Source organism: Aedes aegypti, chromosome 1 (genome assembly GCF_002204515.2).
Source record: "Aedes aegypti strain LVP_AGWG chromosome 1, AaegL5.0 Primary Assembly, whole genome shotgun sequence".
In the NCBI taxonomy this organism is placed as follows: Eukaryota; Metazoa; Arthropoda; class Insecta; order Diptera; family Culicidae; genus Aedes; species Aedes aegypti.
The window spans coordinates 73,362,383-73,384,148 of record NC_035107.1 but is presented as its reverse complement, the minus strand read 5'-3'; the positions used below and the strand labels follow the sequence as shown (position 1 = coordinate 73,384,148).

The 21,766-nt window shown below is 44.7% G+C and overlaps 1 protein-coding gene and 1 long non-coding RNA gene across 2 annotated transcripts in view; both read left to right on the top strand.

Annotated features, from left to right (window-relative positions):
• LOC5566746 overlaps window positions 1-16,952 on the top strand; it is a 32,647-nt gene extending 15,695 nt beyond the window's left edge. Inside the window, exons 2-3 of the mRNA XM_021839823.1 lie at window positions 15,282-15,549; window positions 15,619-16,952. Of these exons, the coding sequence (XP_021695515.1) occupies window positions 15,282-15,549; window positions 15,619-16,916 (1,566 nt within the window). The 3' untranslated portion in view covers window positions 16,917-16,952. The remainder of the gene's footprint in view (window positions 1-15,281; window positions 15,550-15,618) is intronic.
• A 1,685-nt stretch (window positions 16,953-18,637) lies between these two features.
• On the top strand, window positions 18,638-21,287 carry LOC110675305. Its single transcript, XR_002499355.1, has 2 exons — window positions 18,638-19,707; window positions 19,765-21,287. It is a non-coding gene; the product is annotated as an uncharacterized LOC110675305 (long non-coding RNA).
• Window positions 21,288-21,766: the final 479 nt, after the last annotated feature.

Sequence of the window (21,766 nt, the reverse complement as noted above, 5' to 3'; positions counted from 1 at the left end):
ATCTATAATATTTTGATGTTTCACATGTTTGGGGTACATTTTTCTTACTCGATTGAAAAAAAAAACACTTGCTTCAGTCTGTCTGAACACCGACCATATCTATGTTTGCTATTTGATATTTAAATACTCGAATTGTGCTGTATCAATATTTACAGGTAATTATAATAAATAAGTATGTATAGAACAATAACAATTTTAATTTATCCCCATAATTGAACGACAATATTAATTAGAATGAGCCTCCCCCACATCATCCCTCTCAGGAGAATTTTGATTCCCCATATTTTTTTTTTTGCGGTGGTTCAGAATTGAAAATATCAAAAGTCTATTGTAATCACATCCTTTTTGTTCAATTGCATGTGGTGTTATTCTATATTTAAAATAAGATTCGTTAAGCCGAACATGTTGATCCTTCCACAAGAACCAACAACAAGCATTGCTTATGTTAAGAGATTTTATCGTAATGCACAACCAGCCTAAACGTTCTTCCCCTTTTGTATATGTACTAATTATAATTTCAAATTATTTTAATTAAATTAGTTGTGTTGTCTACTATTGTACACGGCAATATGTTTCAAAATAAGTGGAGCTGCTTTTAAAACAAACTTTAACATCGATCAACCAAACCATAGAATATCCAATAGCGAAAAAATAATAATAACAACCGATCATTGCAAATCGAGCCGAACTGGCGCTCTTTCCGTGCGCACGCGCTTTCTGCAGAGCTGTCAAACAGACTTTTGTGCCTTCCTTCTTTCGCTCTCCTTCAACTCAACAACTCAGCACGATCCACCTCGCGGTGGATTGGTGAGCTGTCTGGTTGTTGCAGATGAACACTTATCGTGTAGCGTGACATCATCATTGACAGTAAGCGTGCAACTCACCAGACAAACGATAGGTGTAATTAACAACTGCGCTCTTGTGAGATGACGACAGGATCCCGAATTGAAGTACCAGTCTGCGGCTTCTTCCATCGCAGCAACCGACAAAATTGTGCAAATAGCGTCACCCTTTTTGACACCTTTCTTCGTTGACTCCTTCGAAGGGCAAAATCAAGGTATCTAGAAGGAAGTTAGTCCAGTGTGTCAGATTTCCCATTCCGCCATTTTGATATGCCAAGTGACAGTGACAGTTTGTTTTGGTTCTTTGGATACCAGGTGCATGGCGTGACAAAGTAGGTAAAGAATATTTCTTTTACACCCATATCTGTGTGGAATACGCGGCAAAGTATCTGAATTCCTTTACTGTGTAATGCACTGATAGTAGAATGACTATGAACTTACGAGTTAAAGTTACAAGAACACAACCGTCACCGTCAGACGGCAACACCGTGGCACATCCTCTCTTTCATCGGTGGACCGTCGGTGGTGGGTGGCTCTCACCCGCAGAACTATTCGAAATTTTCACATTTACATACATTACATGCAATTGGTAACCAACTACAGTGGGGATTCACTCGTTGGGGGTCCGCTACATGGAATGGCTCGATGATTGGATGTTCGCTGGTAGGAAAATATTCCAACTAAAAAGCACTCAAATGTCAAACTGACTTTGACGTTTGAGTACCGTCGCATTGAATTCTCCATATATAGAACAAATGCGTATGTATATGTGCGTTTCGTGACGATTTGCTCTCCAGATGCGTTAGTGTGGAGCATTTTCACCAGCTGTCAGTCGTTCCAACTAACGGGTCGCATTCACTTGATGAAAGGCAGTCGTGTTCCAACCAGCGAATCCCCGCTGTATTCAAATTGGTAATCAACTTTTCTGCGACTCAAAACACCGGGATTCCGCGGAATACTACATTAACGACGGAAGTTTGATACGCGACAAAACAGCTCTTCAATGCTGGAGCCGATTTTCACTTCACTGTATTTATATTTGTTGGAGTAAACATTCCCTAACAGCCCTATAGAAACAGTAGAGTGAAAAACAGTGTACACAAAACCGCCAGCTAACCAATTCGCCAGCTGTTACTTTCACTTTCCCCGTAGCTAACCCCACCGCGCACCCACTGACTGCTTAGATCGGTGAACCTGTCATTATAAAAACCTTTGCCAAAATCGAGCGATATGCCCGAATCTTCCACAGCAACGGCATTCCGGACCCTTCAACGAGAAATTTTCAGATCCGCTATGCTTGCTTCTTTCTGGCCCCTTGGACACGAACGTTGGATCAACAGTTGTCGATGACTGCTGAACCTCCTGCAATAGCTTCGTTTTCACTACATCGCCAGTTATCGCAACTCCAGAGTTCTCTAATGCCATAATCATTGGCCTGTAGGTTCCACATCCGCGGCTGTCCAGGTTGGTCGTAATCAGCTTGTGTAGAAGTCCCCATTTTTGCGTGAGGCCGCTGTCTTCGAATACCTTTCCAGCTTTTCCAAGCTTCACATGCCGTTTTTGTGTCAAGAACATGGACGTACAGCGTTGGATCCAGGCCAAGAATGATTTTTCCTCGAGCTTTTCTGTCCTTGGCGGCGTTGACTGCTGGTATGTTTCCTTGCTCATCCGGAGTAGGTTCCACGGCTTCACACAGCTCTTCAATTTCTAAAAATGTCCACAGCGCAAACTTCCAGGTATGCCAGTTTTTGTGGCCTACGAGCCGTTCGATTGCTGGAAGTCCGGAAGTAGCATGTCCGTTACCACCTCCGTTCATCTTTAGTTGAAAAAATCTATAGTTCTGGAAGCATCGAATTTTCAACCTCTTACCACTGCTGGCCCATAACCTATTGGGCAGAGGATAGAGATACTTTGACAGGTACTTGCACCATTGTTATCAGATTTCCCGAAGGAGGGAAAGAGATCGACTTTTTTATGAAATCACCGTGCAATGAGCAATAGCGGCGCTTTCGAGGATGATGTCTAACAGCTTTGCTGTAATTGCTATCAAACGCAAGCTCCTGGTAAGCGTGGCCTTATCCAGTAGCTCGGATGAATGCTCTTGGGACATCATGGCACCTCTGGTCTTTAGCCTTTATCGCCCTGTTGGCGTCATCAGATAGACTCGAGTTGGCACTTTGGCATAAGTTATCGATAGCCACTGATTAATTCTCCAGGTCCATCTATTCAGATCTGATGCCATTCTAACTAACCAGTCGTTTTTTTGCTCTTGAGATGTTGATAGACATCATTACCAGAGTAGATGCAGATTGGCTTCCATCTCCGTTTTCTAGACCCTCATCTCATTGCTTGAGCTTTTAGAACCATTCAAGTGTTCATCGAAGTGCTGCTTCCATCTTTCGATCATCTTACGTTCGCTCGCCGAGATGCTCTCATCCTTGTCCCTGCACATCTCGAATCATTTTTTTAACCGACGCAGCTGCTCCCTGTATCACTTCACATTCCGCTTTCTCCAGGCTGCGTTTTAAGTCCTGAAAAAGACGGTTCTGATACTCCCATTTTCATCTATAACGTTTCACATTCTGTGAGGTCTCTTGTGTTGGCAAGCAGAGTTCTCACAGAGCACAAGCGGACACACACGTACGTCTTTTACGAGCAAGGACGAACTATATTTACATACAATGGCGATATGTTGTCGTCTTCTTTAAAAACATAAACATGAACAGTGCTGCCAGAAGGGCCAACAATAAATAGGGGTAAGAATGCCAAAACTAAAAGACGTAGTGAGGGGTGAGACATTGCCATATACCATCACTCCTCCTCAATGGTTGGACACCTTACCTCGACTCGGTCGTCCATCAACCAAACCCAACTGCTCGGAAAACTGTTGAGGTTTAACGAAGCCCAGTGGCTTCGTCAGGACGTCAGCTGGCATCTGGTCCGTTGGGCAGTATTGAAGCACCATCTCGCCTTTGTCACACAGGTCTCGGACAAAATGGTGATTGGTCTCGATATGCTTTGAGCGTTTGCTGGATCTTTTGGAACGGGCGAAGCTCAGGCATCCTTGGTTGTCCTCGTATACCAGTGTAGAGTCTAACTGTTCCTCACCGAAATCTTCAAGCAGTCGCCGCAGCCACACAACTTCCTGGAACGCTCCGGCCAGGGCAAGGTACTCGGCCTCCATCGTCGATAGCGTAACACAACTCTACCGACGACTAACCCAGCAAACTGCTCCTCCACCATAGAACACTACGTAGCCGGTTTTGACCTACGCGTATTCTGATCTCCAGCCCAATCCGAATCAGAAAATGCCACTAGCTCTTCCTTCTTCTTTCGTCCAAGCAGCAGTTTCCAATCTCTGGTACCCTTCAGGTACCGCACCACACGCTTCGCAGCTGTCCAGTCTATCTCTATTGGGGCGTTGAACTTCCTTCTTAGTATTCCAACACTCGTCGAGATATCTGGCCGCGCATACACCGCCACATAGAGAAGCGCACCAACCACACTCCTGTACTTCGTGCCATCTTCGAACGGTTTGTCCGTCGCTCTCCTTCTGAACTTTCAGACCTAGGAAGTGTTTAACGTCACCTAGATCAACTATTTCGAAATGCTGACCCAGCTGTTTCCGAACGCGAGTCAACTCTTCTTCGCTCACAGATCCGACGAGTAAATCATCCACGTACACGATCAGGTACACTCTCTTGCCGTTTCTGGTTACCACGAATAGACATGGATCCGCAGAACTTGTTTGGAATCCAAGATTTGTCAGTTTTCTCCACGGACCGCGATGGAAGTCGGTTCTGCAAATAAGCAGCCGTAACCACGGCCTCGCCCCAATATCGCTTGGGTAGACCAGCATCGAGGAGCATCGTCGTCGCCATCTCCTGCAGCGATCGATTTTTCCGTTCGGCTGCACCGTTTTGTTGTGGTGCATACGCTGTTGTGAACTGCGCTTTGATGCCCTCCTTAGCAAAGAAGTCGCGCAACTCCTTGTTCGCGTACTCGCCTCCGCCATCCGAGCGGACAATACGCGGCTTTCGGTTGAAAAGATTTTCAGCATACCGAACGTACTTTTTCACTTTCTCCGGCGCTTCTGACTTCTTTTCTAGCAGGTAAACGACGGTGAAGTGGCTGAAGTCATCAATCATCGTCATCAAGAACCGCTTCCCGCCAGGCGTCGTTGTTCGCTCAGCTGTCTTGGGAATCGGATTCCTCGCCAACTTCCCCTCCAGACACGGTTCGCAGCATTCACGGATGTCACAGTCCTCCTCGCGAATTCGCCAAATAACATCGGGGTGCCTATGCCCGAAACGTCGGTGCCACTGATGCTGACAATTAAGGGTGTGTGTCTTACCTTCAACTTTCTTCGACGATTATGCTAGCTTCAGCCGGTATAGGCAGCCAAAACGCTCTCCTACTACCGTCAATGAGCCGGTAGCGTCACGGATCTCACATCCATCGTCCTTGAAAACGGCCGTGAAACCATTCGCTGTCAATTTGTCCACCAAAATCGGTCCATTTGTCAACGATGGAACGTACAACTGCATCACCGTCGCTGTTCACACCGAGCACTGTACCTTCACCGTATCCGGCCGTTTTAACCATTTTTCCATCGGCCAGGAACACATTTGGGCCATTCTTCTTTTTCAAAGTTGAGAAAAAGCTCTCATCACACGTCATGTGACAACTTGCCCCACTATCTATGAACCACGACCCGCGTGGAACACTTCCGGCCATGAAACACACACCACTGCCAGTATTGTCGCACCGCCACCAAACCGGATCGCGCCAGTGAGACTCGCGACGCGCCTCAACTCGCGCGATTTTGAAATCAGTTTTTTAGTGTGGCGCTGCATTCTTACGATTTTTATGAACACCTAGGGTAAGCAATATATTTTGGACCCCCTGGGACATTTTCCTGCAAATTTCCCAGTTTAAATCGAAAGACCAACTCAATTCGCATGCCATTTGGAAAGATAGTGATGGGGATAATCTAACCACTTTGTATTCAGTGTGTAATAATACCAAAACAAACCACCTTGTAGTAAACTCTTGATCTCGTGAATAAATATCATTCTTCAGTTAAGAGACTGCGCGTGTTTTACTTTTCTCTCAGGTTATTGGCCCGGACTACGCCCTAACCTCAAAAAGTGCACGTTTTTTTTTCGGTGCGAGTAAGACTGTTCGGAGCGAGCGGAGTTGACCGTCGCGGAAAGTACACGTTTTTCGTCGTTTGTTCTCGTTTGCGGGTGCGTGGAACTCGGCGGAGATGGAAGAGGACCGAAAAATTTACCTCTTCGATGGCTCCAACTATGCGAACTGGAGTTTTCGCATGGAGGTCCACCTGGAGGAGTTGAATATGCTCGAGTGCATTCAGCAAGAGGCAATTGACGTGCCGCAGTACCAAGTGGCGGCGACCGATTCCGCGGATATACGCAAGCAGAAGGCGGATAAATTGGCAGATCGACAGAAGCTGGATGTGAAATGCAAGTCGGTGCTTATCCGGAACATCGCGGATTCCCAGCTTGAGTGCATCAAGGGGAAGCGTTCTCCGGTGGAAATTTGGACGACGTTGCGGAACACATATGCTCGGAAAGGGATCTCTGGTCAATTTTACCTTCTCAAGAAGCTATCGACAATGAAGTTCGACGAGTCCGGATCGTTGCAGGCGCATTTGATGCTCTTCGATCGGATGGTGAGCGACCTCGACTCCGCTGGAATCAAGCTGCAGGAAAAGCTGGTAGTGTTTTACTTGCTTCAGACGATGCCTTCGTCCTACAGCCAGTTAGTGACAGTGTTGGAAACGCTTGCCGCTGATCAGTGCACGCTCGACTTCGTTCGTGCGCGATTATTGAACGAAAGCGTGAAACGAGATCACACCCACGAATGTGAAGGCGGTGGTGCATCGACAGCGTTCGCGGGGAAGAGCGGAAATTTCAGCGGAAAGAAGATCAAGTGTTTCTCTTGTGGGAGGATCGGCCACAAGCGGTCCGATTGCCCGTCTCGGAAGGATGTGGAGTCGGGAAGAGACTCGAAGAAAAATGGGAAGAAGAAGCAAAATGCTCACTGTAGTGAAACAGAAGTGACATTTGTAAGCGATTCGCTCCGTGGAAACGATGGTGACAGTGCGAGATTAAAATGGATCCTTGACTCCGGTGCGTCTGACCATATGGTCTGTGCGAAAGATTGGTTACGTGATGTCCAGAAACTTGAAGAGCCAGTAATCATAAAAGTCGCATCGGGTCAAACCCTGCAGTGCCGCTACGTCGGCAAAGTGATTATGGTTGCGAAGATCGGTGAACGGGAGCTAAAATGCACAGTGGAAAGAGTGCTTTACGTTCCGGAACTGAGCTATAACTTGTTTTCCATTCGGCGCGTGAGTGAGCTGGACATGCAGGTAGTGTTTGACAAGGACAAGGCGTTAATCAAGCGCGAAGGTCGTGTACTGTGTACCGGTAGTCGTCACGATCGACTGTACGAACTGAACGTGAGAATCCAGAAAGTTTCGCAATCGGAAGTGTTTGTTGCTGAGAAGTCAATGGATGGTGAAGAGCTTTGGCACCGCAGATTCGGCCACATCGGCGGTACCGGTTTGAAGAAGATTTTGATTGCGGGTATGGTGAAAGGAATGGATCTGGAGCAGAAAGCGGTGCGTGGTGACCATGTATGTGAACCATGTATGATTGGAAAGCAGACTCGGATGCCGTTCGTCGAGATGCCGCTGCCCAGAAGTACCCGACCCCTCGAGCTCATCCACAGCGACGTCTGCGGAGCGATGACACCTGCGGCGTGGAACGGTAAGCGTTATTTTCTAAGTTTCACGGATGATTATACGCATTTTTCCGCGGTGTATTTCCTAAACACCAAGGACGAGGTATTGGAAATGTTCAAAACGTACGTCGCTATGGCAGAAAACCATTTCGATAGCCGCATATCGCGTTTACGCTGCGATAACGGAGGTGAGTACGTTGGCCACAAATTTCGAGATTTCTGTAAGGTCAAGGGGATTCAGATCGAATTCACAGTCCCATACTCCCCGCAACAGAATGGGGTCAGTGAAAGACTGAACCGTACCGTCATGGATAAAGCTCGGGCGATGATTGCTGACGCCGGTATGAGTAAGAAAATGTGGTGTGAAGCGGTCCTCACTGCGGTTTATTTGATTAACCGTAGTCCGACGGCAGCGCTTACAGAAAATCGAACCCCCTATTAAATGTGGTATGGCCATAAGCCGGATGTCTCAAAATTGCGGATTTTTGGCAGCAAGGCGTTCTGCTTGGTCCCAAAGGAGAAGCGTAATAAACTGGATTCCCGTAGCGAGATTTGTCACTTCGTTGGGTACGGGGTGAATGGGTACCGTCTATGGGATGGCCGGAAGATCGTAGTAGCGAGGGACGTCGTGGTCCAGGAAGTGGCATGGCAGCAATCAAACGGTGGTCGAAGCTGTACATCGAATTCGGAGCAACAAAGCGTGGATTGTCGTCGTTTGGCGGGACCGTTCGGTGAAGTTCAAGCGAGAGTTCAAGAACCGGAGGTGCTGCAGCCCGATCCACAAGCGGAAATCGAAGAAGAAGAAGCCTTGGTGGACCCAATGGTAGACCAGGAAGCGGAAGCAACACGACGAAGCCAGCGTACCCGAAACCCACCGGCAAGACTGAACGATTACTTGTGCGTCGTGGCGTACGCGCTGAACACGGAGTGCTTTGTGGAGGATGTTCCGGAAAGTATTGAGGAGCTGCAGAAGTTGGAAGACTGGCCGGAATGGAAGGTGGCTGTTAAAGAGGAGTTGCGATCGCTGGCGGAGAACGATACATGGGAGTTGGTGGACCTCCCTAAAGGGAGAAAGGTTGTGGATAACAAGTAGGTGTTCCGACTAAAACTCAACCCAGACGGAACTATCCAGAGGCGGAAGGCACGACTGGTCGCTAAAGGCTTCACTCAGCGATACGGCTTCGACTATCATGAGACGTAATCGCCAGTTGTGAAGATCTCGACCGTAAGAATGATGCTAGCCTTCGCCAATCAGCACAACTACGCTGTTCACCAAATGGATGTTACCGCCGCATTCCTTAATGGCACCTTGTCTGAAGACGTCTACATGCGTCAGCCCAGAGGATTTGAAGAGGGGGATAAGGTTTGCAAGCTTCGCAAATCCCTCTACGGGCTGAAGCAAGCCTCTAAATCGTGGAACGATCGCTTCAATGTCTTCGCCGAAAGGATTGGATTCCGCCGTAGTGAGGAAGATACCTGCCTGTACGTGCGCAACGGAAAAGCGGGGCCAGTATATCTGTTGCTGTACGTTGACGATGTATTAATTATGACCAAGGATGTTCAAGAAATCGAGGTCGTCAAGCGGCTGCTGCAACAGAAGTTTAAGATGCAAGACCTAGGAGAAGCGGAGATGTTCCTCGGTCTGCGAATAGAGCGTGATATGGCGGCCGGTACCATGAAACTCAGCCAGCAGGGATACGTTGAAGCAGTTTTGAAGCGTTTCGGGATGGAACTGTGTAAACCGGCGTCCACTCCGATGGAAGCTGGACTGCAACTACCAAAGGGGAGTGAAAGCGGCCATCTGGACAAGCCTTACAGGGAATTGATTGGTTGCCTAACGTACTTGATGACAACCTGTCGTCCCGATCTGAGTGCCGCTGTAGCGTATTTCAGTCAGTATCAGTGTAATCCAACTGATGAGCACTGGATTCACTCCAAGCGGATCCTTCGTTACTTGAGCGGCACAAAATCGCGTGGCTTGGTGTACAAAAGAATGGATGTGATCGACCGGCAGATTGTGGGATTTGCTGATGCGAATTGGGCGACCGACGTGAACGACCGTCGTTCCGTTTCCGGATATATTTTCCGGATTTACGATGCTACAACTTCGTGGACAACCAGAAAGCAGCGAACCATTGCACTGTCGTCGACCGAGGCCGAGTGTTCGGCACTTGCGGATTGTATTTGTGAAGCGATTTGGATATGCAAGCTGTTTGAAGAACTCAAGATACGAGACCAGAATCCAGTGGAGATCTATGAGGATAACCAATCGGCTATCGCCATAGCCGAATCTGAAGCACCATCGAAGAAGCTGAAGCACACAGCAGTGAAACTGGAATTCATCAAGGAGTGCGTTGCAGAGCAGAAAGTGTCTGTGAAGTACCTTCCAACCGGAGATCAGCCAGCTGATATGCTAACGAAGGGACTATCACCTGTTGCCTTTAAGAAGCATTGCATTAATTTGGGAATACTAGAGTGATCAGCTTAAAGAGGGGTGTTGGGGATAATCTAACCACTTTGTATTCAGTGTGTAATAATACCAAAACAAACCACCTTGTAGTAAACTCTTGATCTCGTGAATAAATATCATTCTTCAGTTAAACGTCAAAGAGACTGCGCGTGTTTTACTTTTCTCTCAGATAGGACTATTCCGCACTTGCATCAAGCGTTTGTACATAGCAAATATGTTTATTCTATCTGAAATCAATTAAATTTGATCGGTTCATCCATGCAACCGTTACAACACGTTACACACAGAAATCGAAGCCGTCAGAAATTTTTCAAATGTAAACAAAAACTTTTTTCAAATATATGAACTGAAAGCGTAGAATTTCTTCGGTTTTCCATTGTCAATCAATTGATTAGACTATGGGCAAGCATATTATACAACCAGTGTCGTGGACTTTGTCGCCAAACGATAAAAAATGCCAGGGGTCCAAAATATATACTTTGAGGGTCCAAAATGTATTGGTGTGTCCAAAATAATGACAGCCAGTGCTTCAAAATTCAATTATTTTCGACGTTTTTCGGATCCTACATGACTGTATGGGCATTTTTATCTCGTAGAAGAACTTTTTGCTACATTTTGGCATGTTCTTTGACTTGGTTACGCTGTGCAATTTATTAATTGGAACAAAAAACTAAAATCACTTCCTTAGGGGGTCCAAAATACGACCGTTACCCTATTAGCTGCGACGCACGGGGCCCGAGAAAACAATAATTTTAATAAATGTTGGTCTTGATTTCTACCGGATACATAATATTCTTCGCCTGCTTAGCACTTTGCTTCTCTTCGGGCCTCTTCCGTTCTTCGTCACCTTTCTTCTGCCTCGCAAGTATTCGGCAATCTCGCTGAAAGTGACCCGACTTTCCTCAGTGGAAACACTTCCTGATCTGTACCGTACCACTTTGCTTCCCGTTCTTCGTTGAACTTTTCATCGCGCTTGCATCACTTTGCGAACCACCACTCTTCTCCTTTCTTCGCTCGAATTCGTCGAGCAACTTCGACTTCATCAATTGCATGGTTAAGTCGGCATCCGGCCGACCCTCCAAAGCTGTCACTAGCCCGCCATAGGAGTCCGGAAAACTTCGGAGAATCATGGCAATACTAAGTGGCTCTTCCAAGTTTATACCGGTCGTCGACAACCGATCGTACAGTTCTTCAATTTCTAGGAGGTGTTTCTCCATATCACCACCCTCGCACAAGTTCAACGAACACCGTTTCTTCAGCAGAGACACTCGGGAAGTCATCGTCGACTTTTCGTGGTACGCGCGCAATTTATCCCAAAATTCTTTCACGGTTGTGGCCAAGGTATCTAAAAGGGAGGTAGTCCAATGTGTCAGATTTCCCATTCCGCCATTTTGAAATGCCAAGTGACAGCTGGCGAGCTTGTTTTGGTTGTTTAAATATCAGATGCATGGCGTGACATAGTAGGAATAGAATGTTTCTTTTAAACCCACATCTGTGCGGTATTCACGGCAAAGTATCTGAATTTACTTCACTGTGTAATGTACTGATAGTAGAATGACTTAACTTACGATATAAAGTTATATGAATACAACCATCATCGTCAGACGTTGACACCGTGGTGCATCCTCTCTATCATCGTAGACCATCGGTGGTGGGTGGCTCTCACCCGCTGCACTATTCGAAATTTCCACATTTACATGCATTACATGCAATAGACCATTTCCGTCAGACCTTACCCCCTATTTTTATATTTTTCTTCGAAAGACGATTATTTTTAATGATTATTGACGCTTTCAGATCTAATTTATATGCACTCCTGATTTTATTGTAAATTTTTGAAAATTCGAGAATTTACCACATTTTGAGTAGTGCGGCACAGTTGTTTCAACCCTGTGGGTAAACAAAGTGGAGATTTTCCCACAACTTTCAAACCCCCTGCGCTGAGTGTTTGTAGATATGACGAAATGTCAATGTCAAATCAAGCACACGAGACGACACGACAAAATGGAGAAATCTGAGAGAAATCTGAGGTCCGATGGGCAAGCTTCGTTGTAAATGAAGCCCATCCTTTACTATTGTACTTATAACAAAAACTTTTACCGGAAGACGACTGCTAATAGACCGTTTTAAGCTTAGCAAGTGATGGAATTCTCCTTGGAAGCATTTCTGCAACGCTGCGGAACGTTTTCTACAAGAGGGGCATATTGGCCGGTTTGTTTTGAAACGTCAAGAATTGGACCGTTTGCAGATTTTTCGGGGAGACCTACGAGAGTGGTAAAATGGGGAAGTATGTATAATCCATTGGTCATATGGTTCCGGAACAGCTTGACGACATAAGCAGCAGATATCAAACAGTAGGGTAAACAGGTATAGGCACCCCTAAGGAAAAACTGCTCTATCGCAGTGGCAAATCCATTACTTATACAGTTTTTGGTGTCAAAGTGTTATTTACTTAGTTAATCATGCTTTGCATGCAACTTTCTCTTGCCAGGTAGCTTCTAAAGCGAGTACAAGACGTTATCTGCAAACGGTCCAATTCTTGACGTTTCAAAACAAACCGGCCAATATGCCCCTCTTGTAGAAAACGTTCCGCAGCGTTGCAGAAATGCTTCCAAGGAGAATTCCATCACTTGCTAAGCTTAAAACGGTCTATTAGCAGTCGTCTTCCGGTAAAAGTTTTTGTTATAAGTACAATAGTAAAGGATGGGCTTCATTTACAACGAAGCTTGCCCATCGGACCACAGATTTCTCCATTTTGTCGTGTCGTCTCGTGTGCTTGATTTGACATTGACATTTCGTCATATCTACAAACACTCAGCGCAGGGGTTTTGAAAGTTGTGGGAAAATCTCCACTTTGTTTACCCACAGGGTTGAAACAACTGTGCCGCACTACTCAAAATTGGTAAATTCTCGAATTTTCAAAAATTTACAATAAAATCAGGAGTGCATATAAATTAGATCTGAAAGCGTCAATAATCATTAAAATTAATCGTCTTTCGAAGAAAAATATAAAAATAGGGGGTAAGGTCTGACGGAAATGGTCTATTGTAAACCAATTTTTCAAGTAATCTGTGTTTCTTCGACACAAAACACCGGAATACTACCAGGTCCGTCGCACTCGGGCTCAGATTGGGTACCACCAGGTCCGTCTCACTCGGGCTCAGATTGGGTACCACTTCTAGTACTGCATTTCGTCCCTCGGTAGTGCAAAAGGTACCCAAGTTTGACAGATCGCAGTACACTTTTCACGGCATTCTAGATTACCTTATGAGCCATAAAATTTTGGGCAACTGCAAGGGACATGGAGGTCTTTAATTTGTCTTTGGTACCACTTCTAGTACTGCATTCGGTCCCTCGGTAGTGCAAAAGGTACCCAAGTTTGACACATCGCAGTACATTTTTCACGGCATTCTAGATTACCTTATGAGCCATAAAATTTTGGGCATTTGCAAGGGACATGAAGGTCTTTAATTTGTCTTTGATACTACATTAAAGACGAAAATTTGATTCGCTACAAAATGCTGGAGAAAATTTTCACTTCACTGTGTTTATGTTTGTTGGAGTAAACATTCCCTAACAACCCCATAGAAACGGTTGAGTACACAAACCCGCCAGCTAGCCAACTCGCCAACTGTCACTTCCGATTTCCCCGCAGCTCACCACACCGCGCACCCAGTGACTACTAAGATCGGTAAACCTGTCATTATAATAATCTTGGTTGTGGCACTTTTTACCAGGCTAAACTGGCTATCTTCCACACACAAGCCGATAGTTGCACGGGCTTTTTGTTCATCTTTCGTCCACCGTGCAGTCACCGGCTGCGGCTTAAATCCCCATGCACAATGTGAGCGGCAGCGCGGTACAACGGCATAACGGCAAGCCCATCTTGAGCTACACTCTTGTCAAGTCAATGTTGAAAAAAATTAAGTAAACATGGGATTGATAAGTAAAGTGTAGATCAAGATGCGCTTGTCGTTATGCCGTTGTACCGCGCTGCCGCTCACATTGTGCTTGGGGCCTAACTTCGGTAAGCACATACCATAGTTCTTCCCGCATCAACAACATTTCCAAACGGAATTTCCAACTTTGCCAGTTGGTGTTGTTTAGCCGCGCAAACGAAAGTTTGCCTAAATCAGCCATTTTCACACACACAAGAGGCACACTCACGACGGGGGAAAAACAAGCCGGTACGCGGGATCACTTTTCTCACTATTTTCACCTTCCGGACTTCGCTCTGGGCCAATAACCTGCTGGCAAGCAGAGTTCTCACAGAGCACAAGCGGGAACACACGTACTGGTCTCAGAAGGATGAAATAAAACGGAATAAACGCCGCGATACTAGGTATTACAAGCAAGGACGAACTATATGTACATACAATGGTGGTATCGAATGCACTAAAGGCTAAAAATATAACTTTGTTGTTGTCGTCTTCTTTGAAAGTATAAACATGAACAGTGCTGCCAGAAGGGCCAAAAATAAACAGGGATAAGGGGGCGTCCACAAATTACGTAACGCTCTAGGGGTAGGGGGGGAGTAGACTCAAGCGTTACGGCTCATATAAAATTTTGAAACTTTTCATACAAAAAGCGTTACGGACGGGGGGGGGGGGAGGTGGTCGAAAATTTCCAAATTTAGCGTTACGTAAGAAATGGACGCTGCCTAAGAATGTCAAAACTAAAAGACGTAGTAAGGGGTGAGACATTGCCATATCCCATCATCTTGCTGTAGCATGACCGCCTAGGCTGCATTCTTAATCGACAAACTGGTCTTTGATCTTCAACCAAAGACAAATTAAAGACCTCCATGTCTCTTGCAGTTGCCCAAAAATTTATGGCTCATAAGGTAATCTAGAATGCCGTGAAAAGTGTACTGCGATCTGTCAAACTTGGGTACCTTTTGCACTACCGAGGGACCAAATGCAGTACTAGAAGTGGTACCCAAACTGAGCCCGAGTGGGACGGACCTGCTTCAACTGCATAACTCTTCCGTTGATTGGCAGCCACCCAAACGCGTGCCTCTGCATATCGCCCATCACTTTATAGGCTGTCCCCAGCACGTGTATGGTTGCCTCTGAACGTTTGTACCACGCCTAAGTAGTACGTAGTACTTCCTGTATGCCTAAGCAATAGACGTCACGGCCATGAAGTCCATAAACTCGCTGTCAAACTAATATTTCTTGTAAACCATTCACTTACAGGTCATAATATTTTCGCCCATCTACTTTTTCGGTGTGATCCTCATCGACAACGTCGAACTACAGTTGATCTGCCCTTCGGCATTGCTGTACGGCTTCAACCTCATCCATCGGGCCCTGTTCGTCCGGCATAATCTCAACAATACCCGCTCGATGCTGGGGGGTATCGGACTTCTGTGCGTCGGAGTCTCGTCCAGCGGCCTGGTCGCCATGTATAGTGACGATCGAGGGACCAACCAGGCGATCGTGCTACTCTACAGTGTAGTAGGAGGTCAGATTAGATCCAGTTCTTGTTTAGTTCAGTTTATACCGCAAATAATAACATTCTCGCTTTCCACAGGTTACGGCTATCACCTGGTATTCTCCAAAATGTGGAAAGTCCTAGCAAAGATCTTCAACGCCAAAACGGAAATGTTCGTCATCAAATTCCTGCATTCATTCGGGCAAGCCATGACCTCGATGTTTCTGCTTGTTATTTTCCATTGCCCGTGGAAGGACTACATCTTCGGGGCACTGCTTGCACTACTCGGAGGAGTTCTACTCAATCTCGTTCCCATTGCCATCCTTATCGAGAAAGAGAAGAATTTTCTGAAGCTTGATCAGGACTCGTTTGTTAAAATTACAGAAAAGGGTAACGAATCGTTCTACAACGACGTGGCAAAGAACTTTACCGGCTTTGAAGCCGCTTTTCCGGTTCAAACAACCACTGAAGCCGAACAAATGTCTATGATGAGTTGGAAAAATCCAGCCAATTATAGTCGACATGAAGAACTTGAAATTCCTGTATTGTTGGAGGGGGATTGCGATGACGATCTGCTAAACCGAGAAGGCAAATGCTACAATCACGATGGGGTAGAGATACTGGAAATTATCATTGAAGAGGAAGAGGACAGCGTCTCGGAGATTGGAGAGGTCATCGTGAACGTGCAACCTGTCAAGGCAGCTGATAAGACAAAGTGGCTCACATTGAGCCAGATACTTATAGCAATCGCCAAGCTGTATCACGGCATTCAAATGCGCCAAAACTTTAACGCAAGAATCGTGAAGTCATTGCGCTACTCGGTGAAGGAGATTAGGTTCTACAGTTGTTTGCTGCTTAAATCCACTGATATGTGCATCTTTGTGCTTTTCCTGACGGTGTTGCCGAGATTTATGTCCCACCATTACTACTCTCGGGGAAAGCCGCGGCAAATGCTACTATTATCGCTCGTCATTATCTCATCTTCGTGGGCGACGTTTTCGCTGTTGCTGCTCTGGTGCGACATCAAGCTTCGCAAACAGCAAGATAAGCTACTCATATTCAGCATTCTCTTCAAAGCTTTTGGTTATTTCTGCGTATACTCGACCAAGTCCAGCTTCTGGACGGTGTCCGGATGTATTCTGATAGGCGTAGGCCACGCAATCGCTTGTTCCTATCAGGATCTAGTCATCAAACGGAAGTTCAACGCCCGCCAGTGGAGTCTGGTGAAGGGATCGCTCTGTTTGCTGAGTGGATTGTTAGTGGTAGCGACAGCTAGTTTAACTAATGTAGCATACATATACTGTAGGATAGATAACGTACTGCTGACGCTGTTGCTTTTGTACTGCTTCAGTGGGAGTGTTTGGTTGGTGTGCAATTTTAGGATAATATTTCGATAGATCTAAGTCAATAAACGAAACGAACGAAAAACGTGACTCTATTATCAATCTTTTGTCTGTTGTCTGGGGTCAATATGAATCGCGTTTCTACGAGTTTGTTTTCTTTTTGCGGACGGACTTTTGTCAATTATCTTGAAAAAAAAAACGGTTTTCTAGAGTAATAATCACGCTTTTCTCAATTTGCGTAGTTTGCATAAATTTTATTTGTTTGTGGTTTGTTTGTCTCATATCGCTGCACACCAGTGATATTTATAAATATCATTTTTCACTACGGAAATTTTATATCCTGCAAATAAAGAATAAAATAATATGTTAATCAGTCCACAGTCCGGGAAGTCTCCTCTTCTGCGCTTACGGCAGCCAGTATTTATAGCTCAGAAATCACGTAGGTACGATCAAGTAAAAGGTACCAGAGTCATAAGGAGATAGGTAGACATGACAGTCCTTTCCCCTTTAGAATGCCACCTTCACGGTATAACAACTCATACAACGAAGAATCGGAAATACACCTAAAAAATTTCACAATTGTATGTTCATAGTACTTATTTCATGACAAACAAACATTGGATTCATATTGCTCAACATTACATATGACAACTTCGTCAACACTAAAGAACAATTTCGTTCATCTCGATATAATATCTCGCTTCACAAAAGAACAACTATGTTCACAATGTGCGACAATTTCGTCAGCTCTAAAAAACAATTTAGTTCAACTCAAATTGGCGATTTCACTATACTCAAATAAATAAAATTGGCAAACTCGCCACCTCAAAGAAAAACGATAATCGCCAACACACGTTTCCATGATCCTCGTCGCCACTTTTATATCCTGCAAATAAAGAATAAAATAATATGTTAATCAGTCCACAGTCCGGGAAGTCTCCTCTTCTGCGCTTACGGCAGCCAGTATTTATAGCTCAGAAATCACGTAGGTACGATCAAGTAAAAGGTACCAGAGTCATAAGGAGATAGGTAGACATGACAGGAAAATATTAATACTTCGTCTTATACAGGTAGAAAAAGTTCCTTCAATAATTCTCCTAGAAAAGTCACGAAAAATATCGCCCTTCTGATTCTTCCACAAACTTTCCAGGTGTTCAACTTAAGACTGGACTCAGAAAAAATGACACACAAAAATGATCAAATAACTACCATATTTGCTATGTTTTGGAAAAAAATATTTTTTGAATTTCCACCCACAAGCTGAATGCTCGTACATTTTTCTTAACACTGCTCATGAGATCATGGGCGAGGCTTTGCTAATCTATCTTACACAATTTCTCCCAGTTTTTCTTCGAAACTTGATCAGTTTTGAATAAGTAGCCGAAAAAACCGAATTTAGTACAATACCATTTAATTCCACTAGAGTTTGTATCCTTTGACAGATACGCGTATTTTGACCTCAACTGTAAGGCCGTCTTCAGTGTCGTGTGTGAAGACGGCCTTACAGTTGAGGTCGAAATACGCGTATCTGTCAAAGGATACAAACTCTAGTGGAATTAAATGGTATAAGCATAAGCAAGCATAAGCATTGACGACCGTACTATTCGTAGTTGCTACTCCGTGATTGACTAGAATAATCGAAGTTGCACAAGGAACCAACAGATGTAGCTTGGGAGTAGCTTTCCATCTTCAATGTACACTTTCGAGAACTCCAAACATTATGAAGTCAATAACGGCGCCGGCCACGTCCTTACGGTCATCGGGGAAAAGAAGGATAATGGGTGTGACATCCATTGTTACTAGAGACCGAGATCACCTCTGCATCTCCATGGGTGTCACGGGAAGGAGTATGTTAGTGGGGAGGATTATAAGCTACATGATCAGGATTCACCTTGGTAAGTGATGCGATTCATGCAACCTCAGTAAAAAATCATCCATCAGTCTTCGAAGGCAACGTGAACCTATAGTAAGTCGACACTTTTAGTGTCGAACTATACAAAGGTTTGTTTTTTAATAACAAAAAATAGGTGGAAGAAAAGGGGTGTTACATAAAACATGATCAGTAGATTATGTCGACACTTTCAGTGACGAACCATTCATATTTAGTAGAACAAATATATAATAGTAGAGTAACCTTCCTACTGTTGTCGTGATAAAAATTCATTCAATGCGCGTGAAACAAAAATTGAATAAAACCTGTGGATGTATTTCGATAGTCCATCTGAAAGAGTGTGCGATTCACAATTGTGTTTATTCCTCGAGTGGCGTGAGGGGAGAATAGTCGTCTCACTTTGAGTGAGCGATTCCGACACTCGAATGCAGTGAGAATGGTCACTATGAATGAACTCAAGTGCGTGGTTATTCCTCGAGTGGAGTGAGAGGAATCGAGAATGGTCACTTCGCTCTCGAATGAACTTCTTGTTGCGATTCCGAAAGTCGACTCGAATGAGGTGAGAAGTTCATTTCCATTCGAGCGACGAAGTGAACCTCACGTTTAGATGTGTTCATCAGAAGAAACGTCAATCATAATAAGCTGCATTACTTGCGATTAGGGCGGAACCCTATTTGTAAACATTGAGGGTTTAAGTCTAGTATCTTGTAAACCATTCATCTTTTGCAGAGATTGATCGATGTATAATTTAATACCTATCGAATCAAATCTAATTGCAACATGTTTTCGAAAACAGTTTCAAATAACTACGAATTAATGTTTTGTTGTCGGTGAAGATTATACCTAATTCGCCCTAATCGCATGTTATGCTGTTTATGTTTCTGTATATAATCGAGAATCGATCTGAGTGTTATTCAACTAAACTTTCTCACGGACTTGATTTGTGGACTTGTGGTAAGCGCTTTTCTTGGCTACTTTTGATCACATTATTACTTTTCTAATACTTTATAGGAACAAAATCAAAATTGTATGCACACATTATGGAACCGACGCTAAAAGGCCACCTCAAATCAACTAGTGCTTCCTCCAGCAAGTCTCCCAACAATTCAGTGGTACTTCAAGAGATGCGTTGTGGAATTTCTTCAGAATTTGTTCCAGGAAATGCTTGAGCTTCTTCTGTTACTACAGATTGCTGTTAAAATTTTTCCAGAGACTATAGCACCGTTTCTTCAAAAGATTTTGAAAGGTTCAGTTATCACTCCAGGCATTTCCGTATGGTTTGCTTTAAGCATTTACCCCAGAAATTGCTCTATAAAATCCTCCAGTGATTATCCAGGGAATCAATCTGGGCGTGCGGGGACAAATCACCATGATCCAGCTGGGTATGACCCGGGGCGAGGCGTTCATCTACGACGTGGCGTCCTGCCCGGACATGGTGCCGCACGGTGGCATCAAGGAGGTGCTCTAGTCGGAGAAGGTGATCAAGGTGATACACGACTGCCGGAACGATTCGGTGAATCTGTTCAACCAGTTCCGGATACTGCTGAAGAATGTGTTCGATACGCAGTCGGCCCACGCCGTGCTCCAGTTCCAGGACCAGGGCAAGCAGGTCTACAAACGTCTCGCTGAACACCCTGTGCGACATGTGCACTGCCACCGTCAACCCGATGAAGGACCAGCTCAAGAACGTGTACCGACGGGACCAAACGTACTGGGCCCGGAGGCCGCTGACTCACGACATGCTTCTGTACGCCGCCGGAGACGTGCTGATATTGATCAACGAGCAGCTGTACCTCAACATGGCCACATCGATCAAGGCGGAATTCCGTGAGCTGCTCGCGGAGCTGAGCACTGAGCAGATTTGAATGCTAATCCGCCCAGCGGACGTCAAGATGCGCAAGAAGTAATGCAAGGTCAGCTCGGAGATCCAGAACCTTAAGGTGAAGCTAAAGGGTGCCAGAAAGAACGTGTAACGATGGACGAAATCCTGTCCAAAACCACCATGGACCGGATGGCCAAACAAGCTGGAAGCGATCCTGTCGGCTGCGTCCCTTCTACCGAACGATCAGCCGGAGAAGAAGTAGGAGCCTAAGGGACGAACGCCAAAGTCCTCCTCCGTAATGGTAGGACCCTCAATGGGTGACTCCATCAAACCTTCCCGCCATCAGTCACAACACGGTGCAACTCCAACCCCGCCACAGCAGCCCAAGGCCGAAATGAAGGAATATAGGCGACACAGCATATAGACAGCAAAATCACATTCGAAAGTAGAGAAGTATCTAAGAAGGAGAACTAACTAAGCAAGGCGAGCATTATTAACCTGTGGAGTAAACTGTGTGTGAACTTTGAAGCGATAGACCATACAAGAATAATACATCTTAATTCCTAACGATACTTTACATAGCGAAGGAGAAGAAGGTTGGAAACACGGAAATGAAATATTCTAACAATAAAATGTATTATTCAATCTAATATATTAATTAAATATATTAATTCGACCTGGGATTTCTCATGACGTCCACCTTGAATATTAATTAGTGATTTCTACAACATTCCATACTAAGATCACTCCTGCAGTTTTTCCAAACGATTTCTCGGGTTTTTCTTAAGTAACACGTTATGGCTTCTTTGAAAGTTAATTTAATGTTTTATATAAGCCAATACTACAGTAATTTCTCCGACCATGCCGACGCAGGATATTATCCCGAGATTTAATTGCAATGTTTTCAATTTTCTAAGCCATTTTTTTTCACGAAATCCTCTATAACTTCCTCAGCAATCTTGTTGCTTATGTTGCTTAAGAATATTCTACTGAAGTAATTCTCATATTTTTTCTTTTCGATATTTCCAAAGGAAGCTTTTAATATGCCACCAGTACACCAGATTCCGATTAAGGGAAGTTATGTGTTCAAATGTTTATTATAAAATAACTTTTATGTCGATCAGGTAATCAGCGGCAAAATAAAAATCATTTGAAAAACTTTTATAAAATTTTTTAATTGCATTTGTTTCA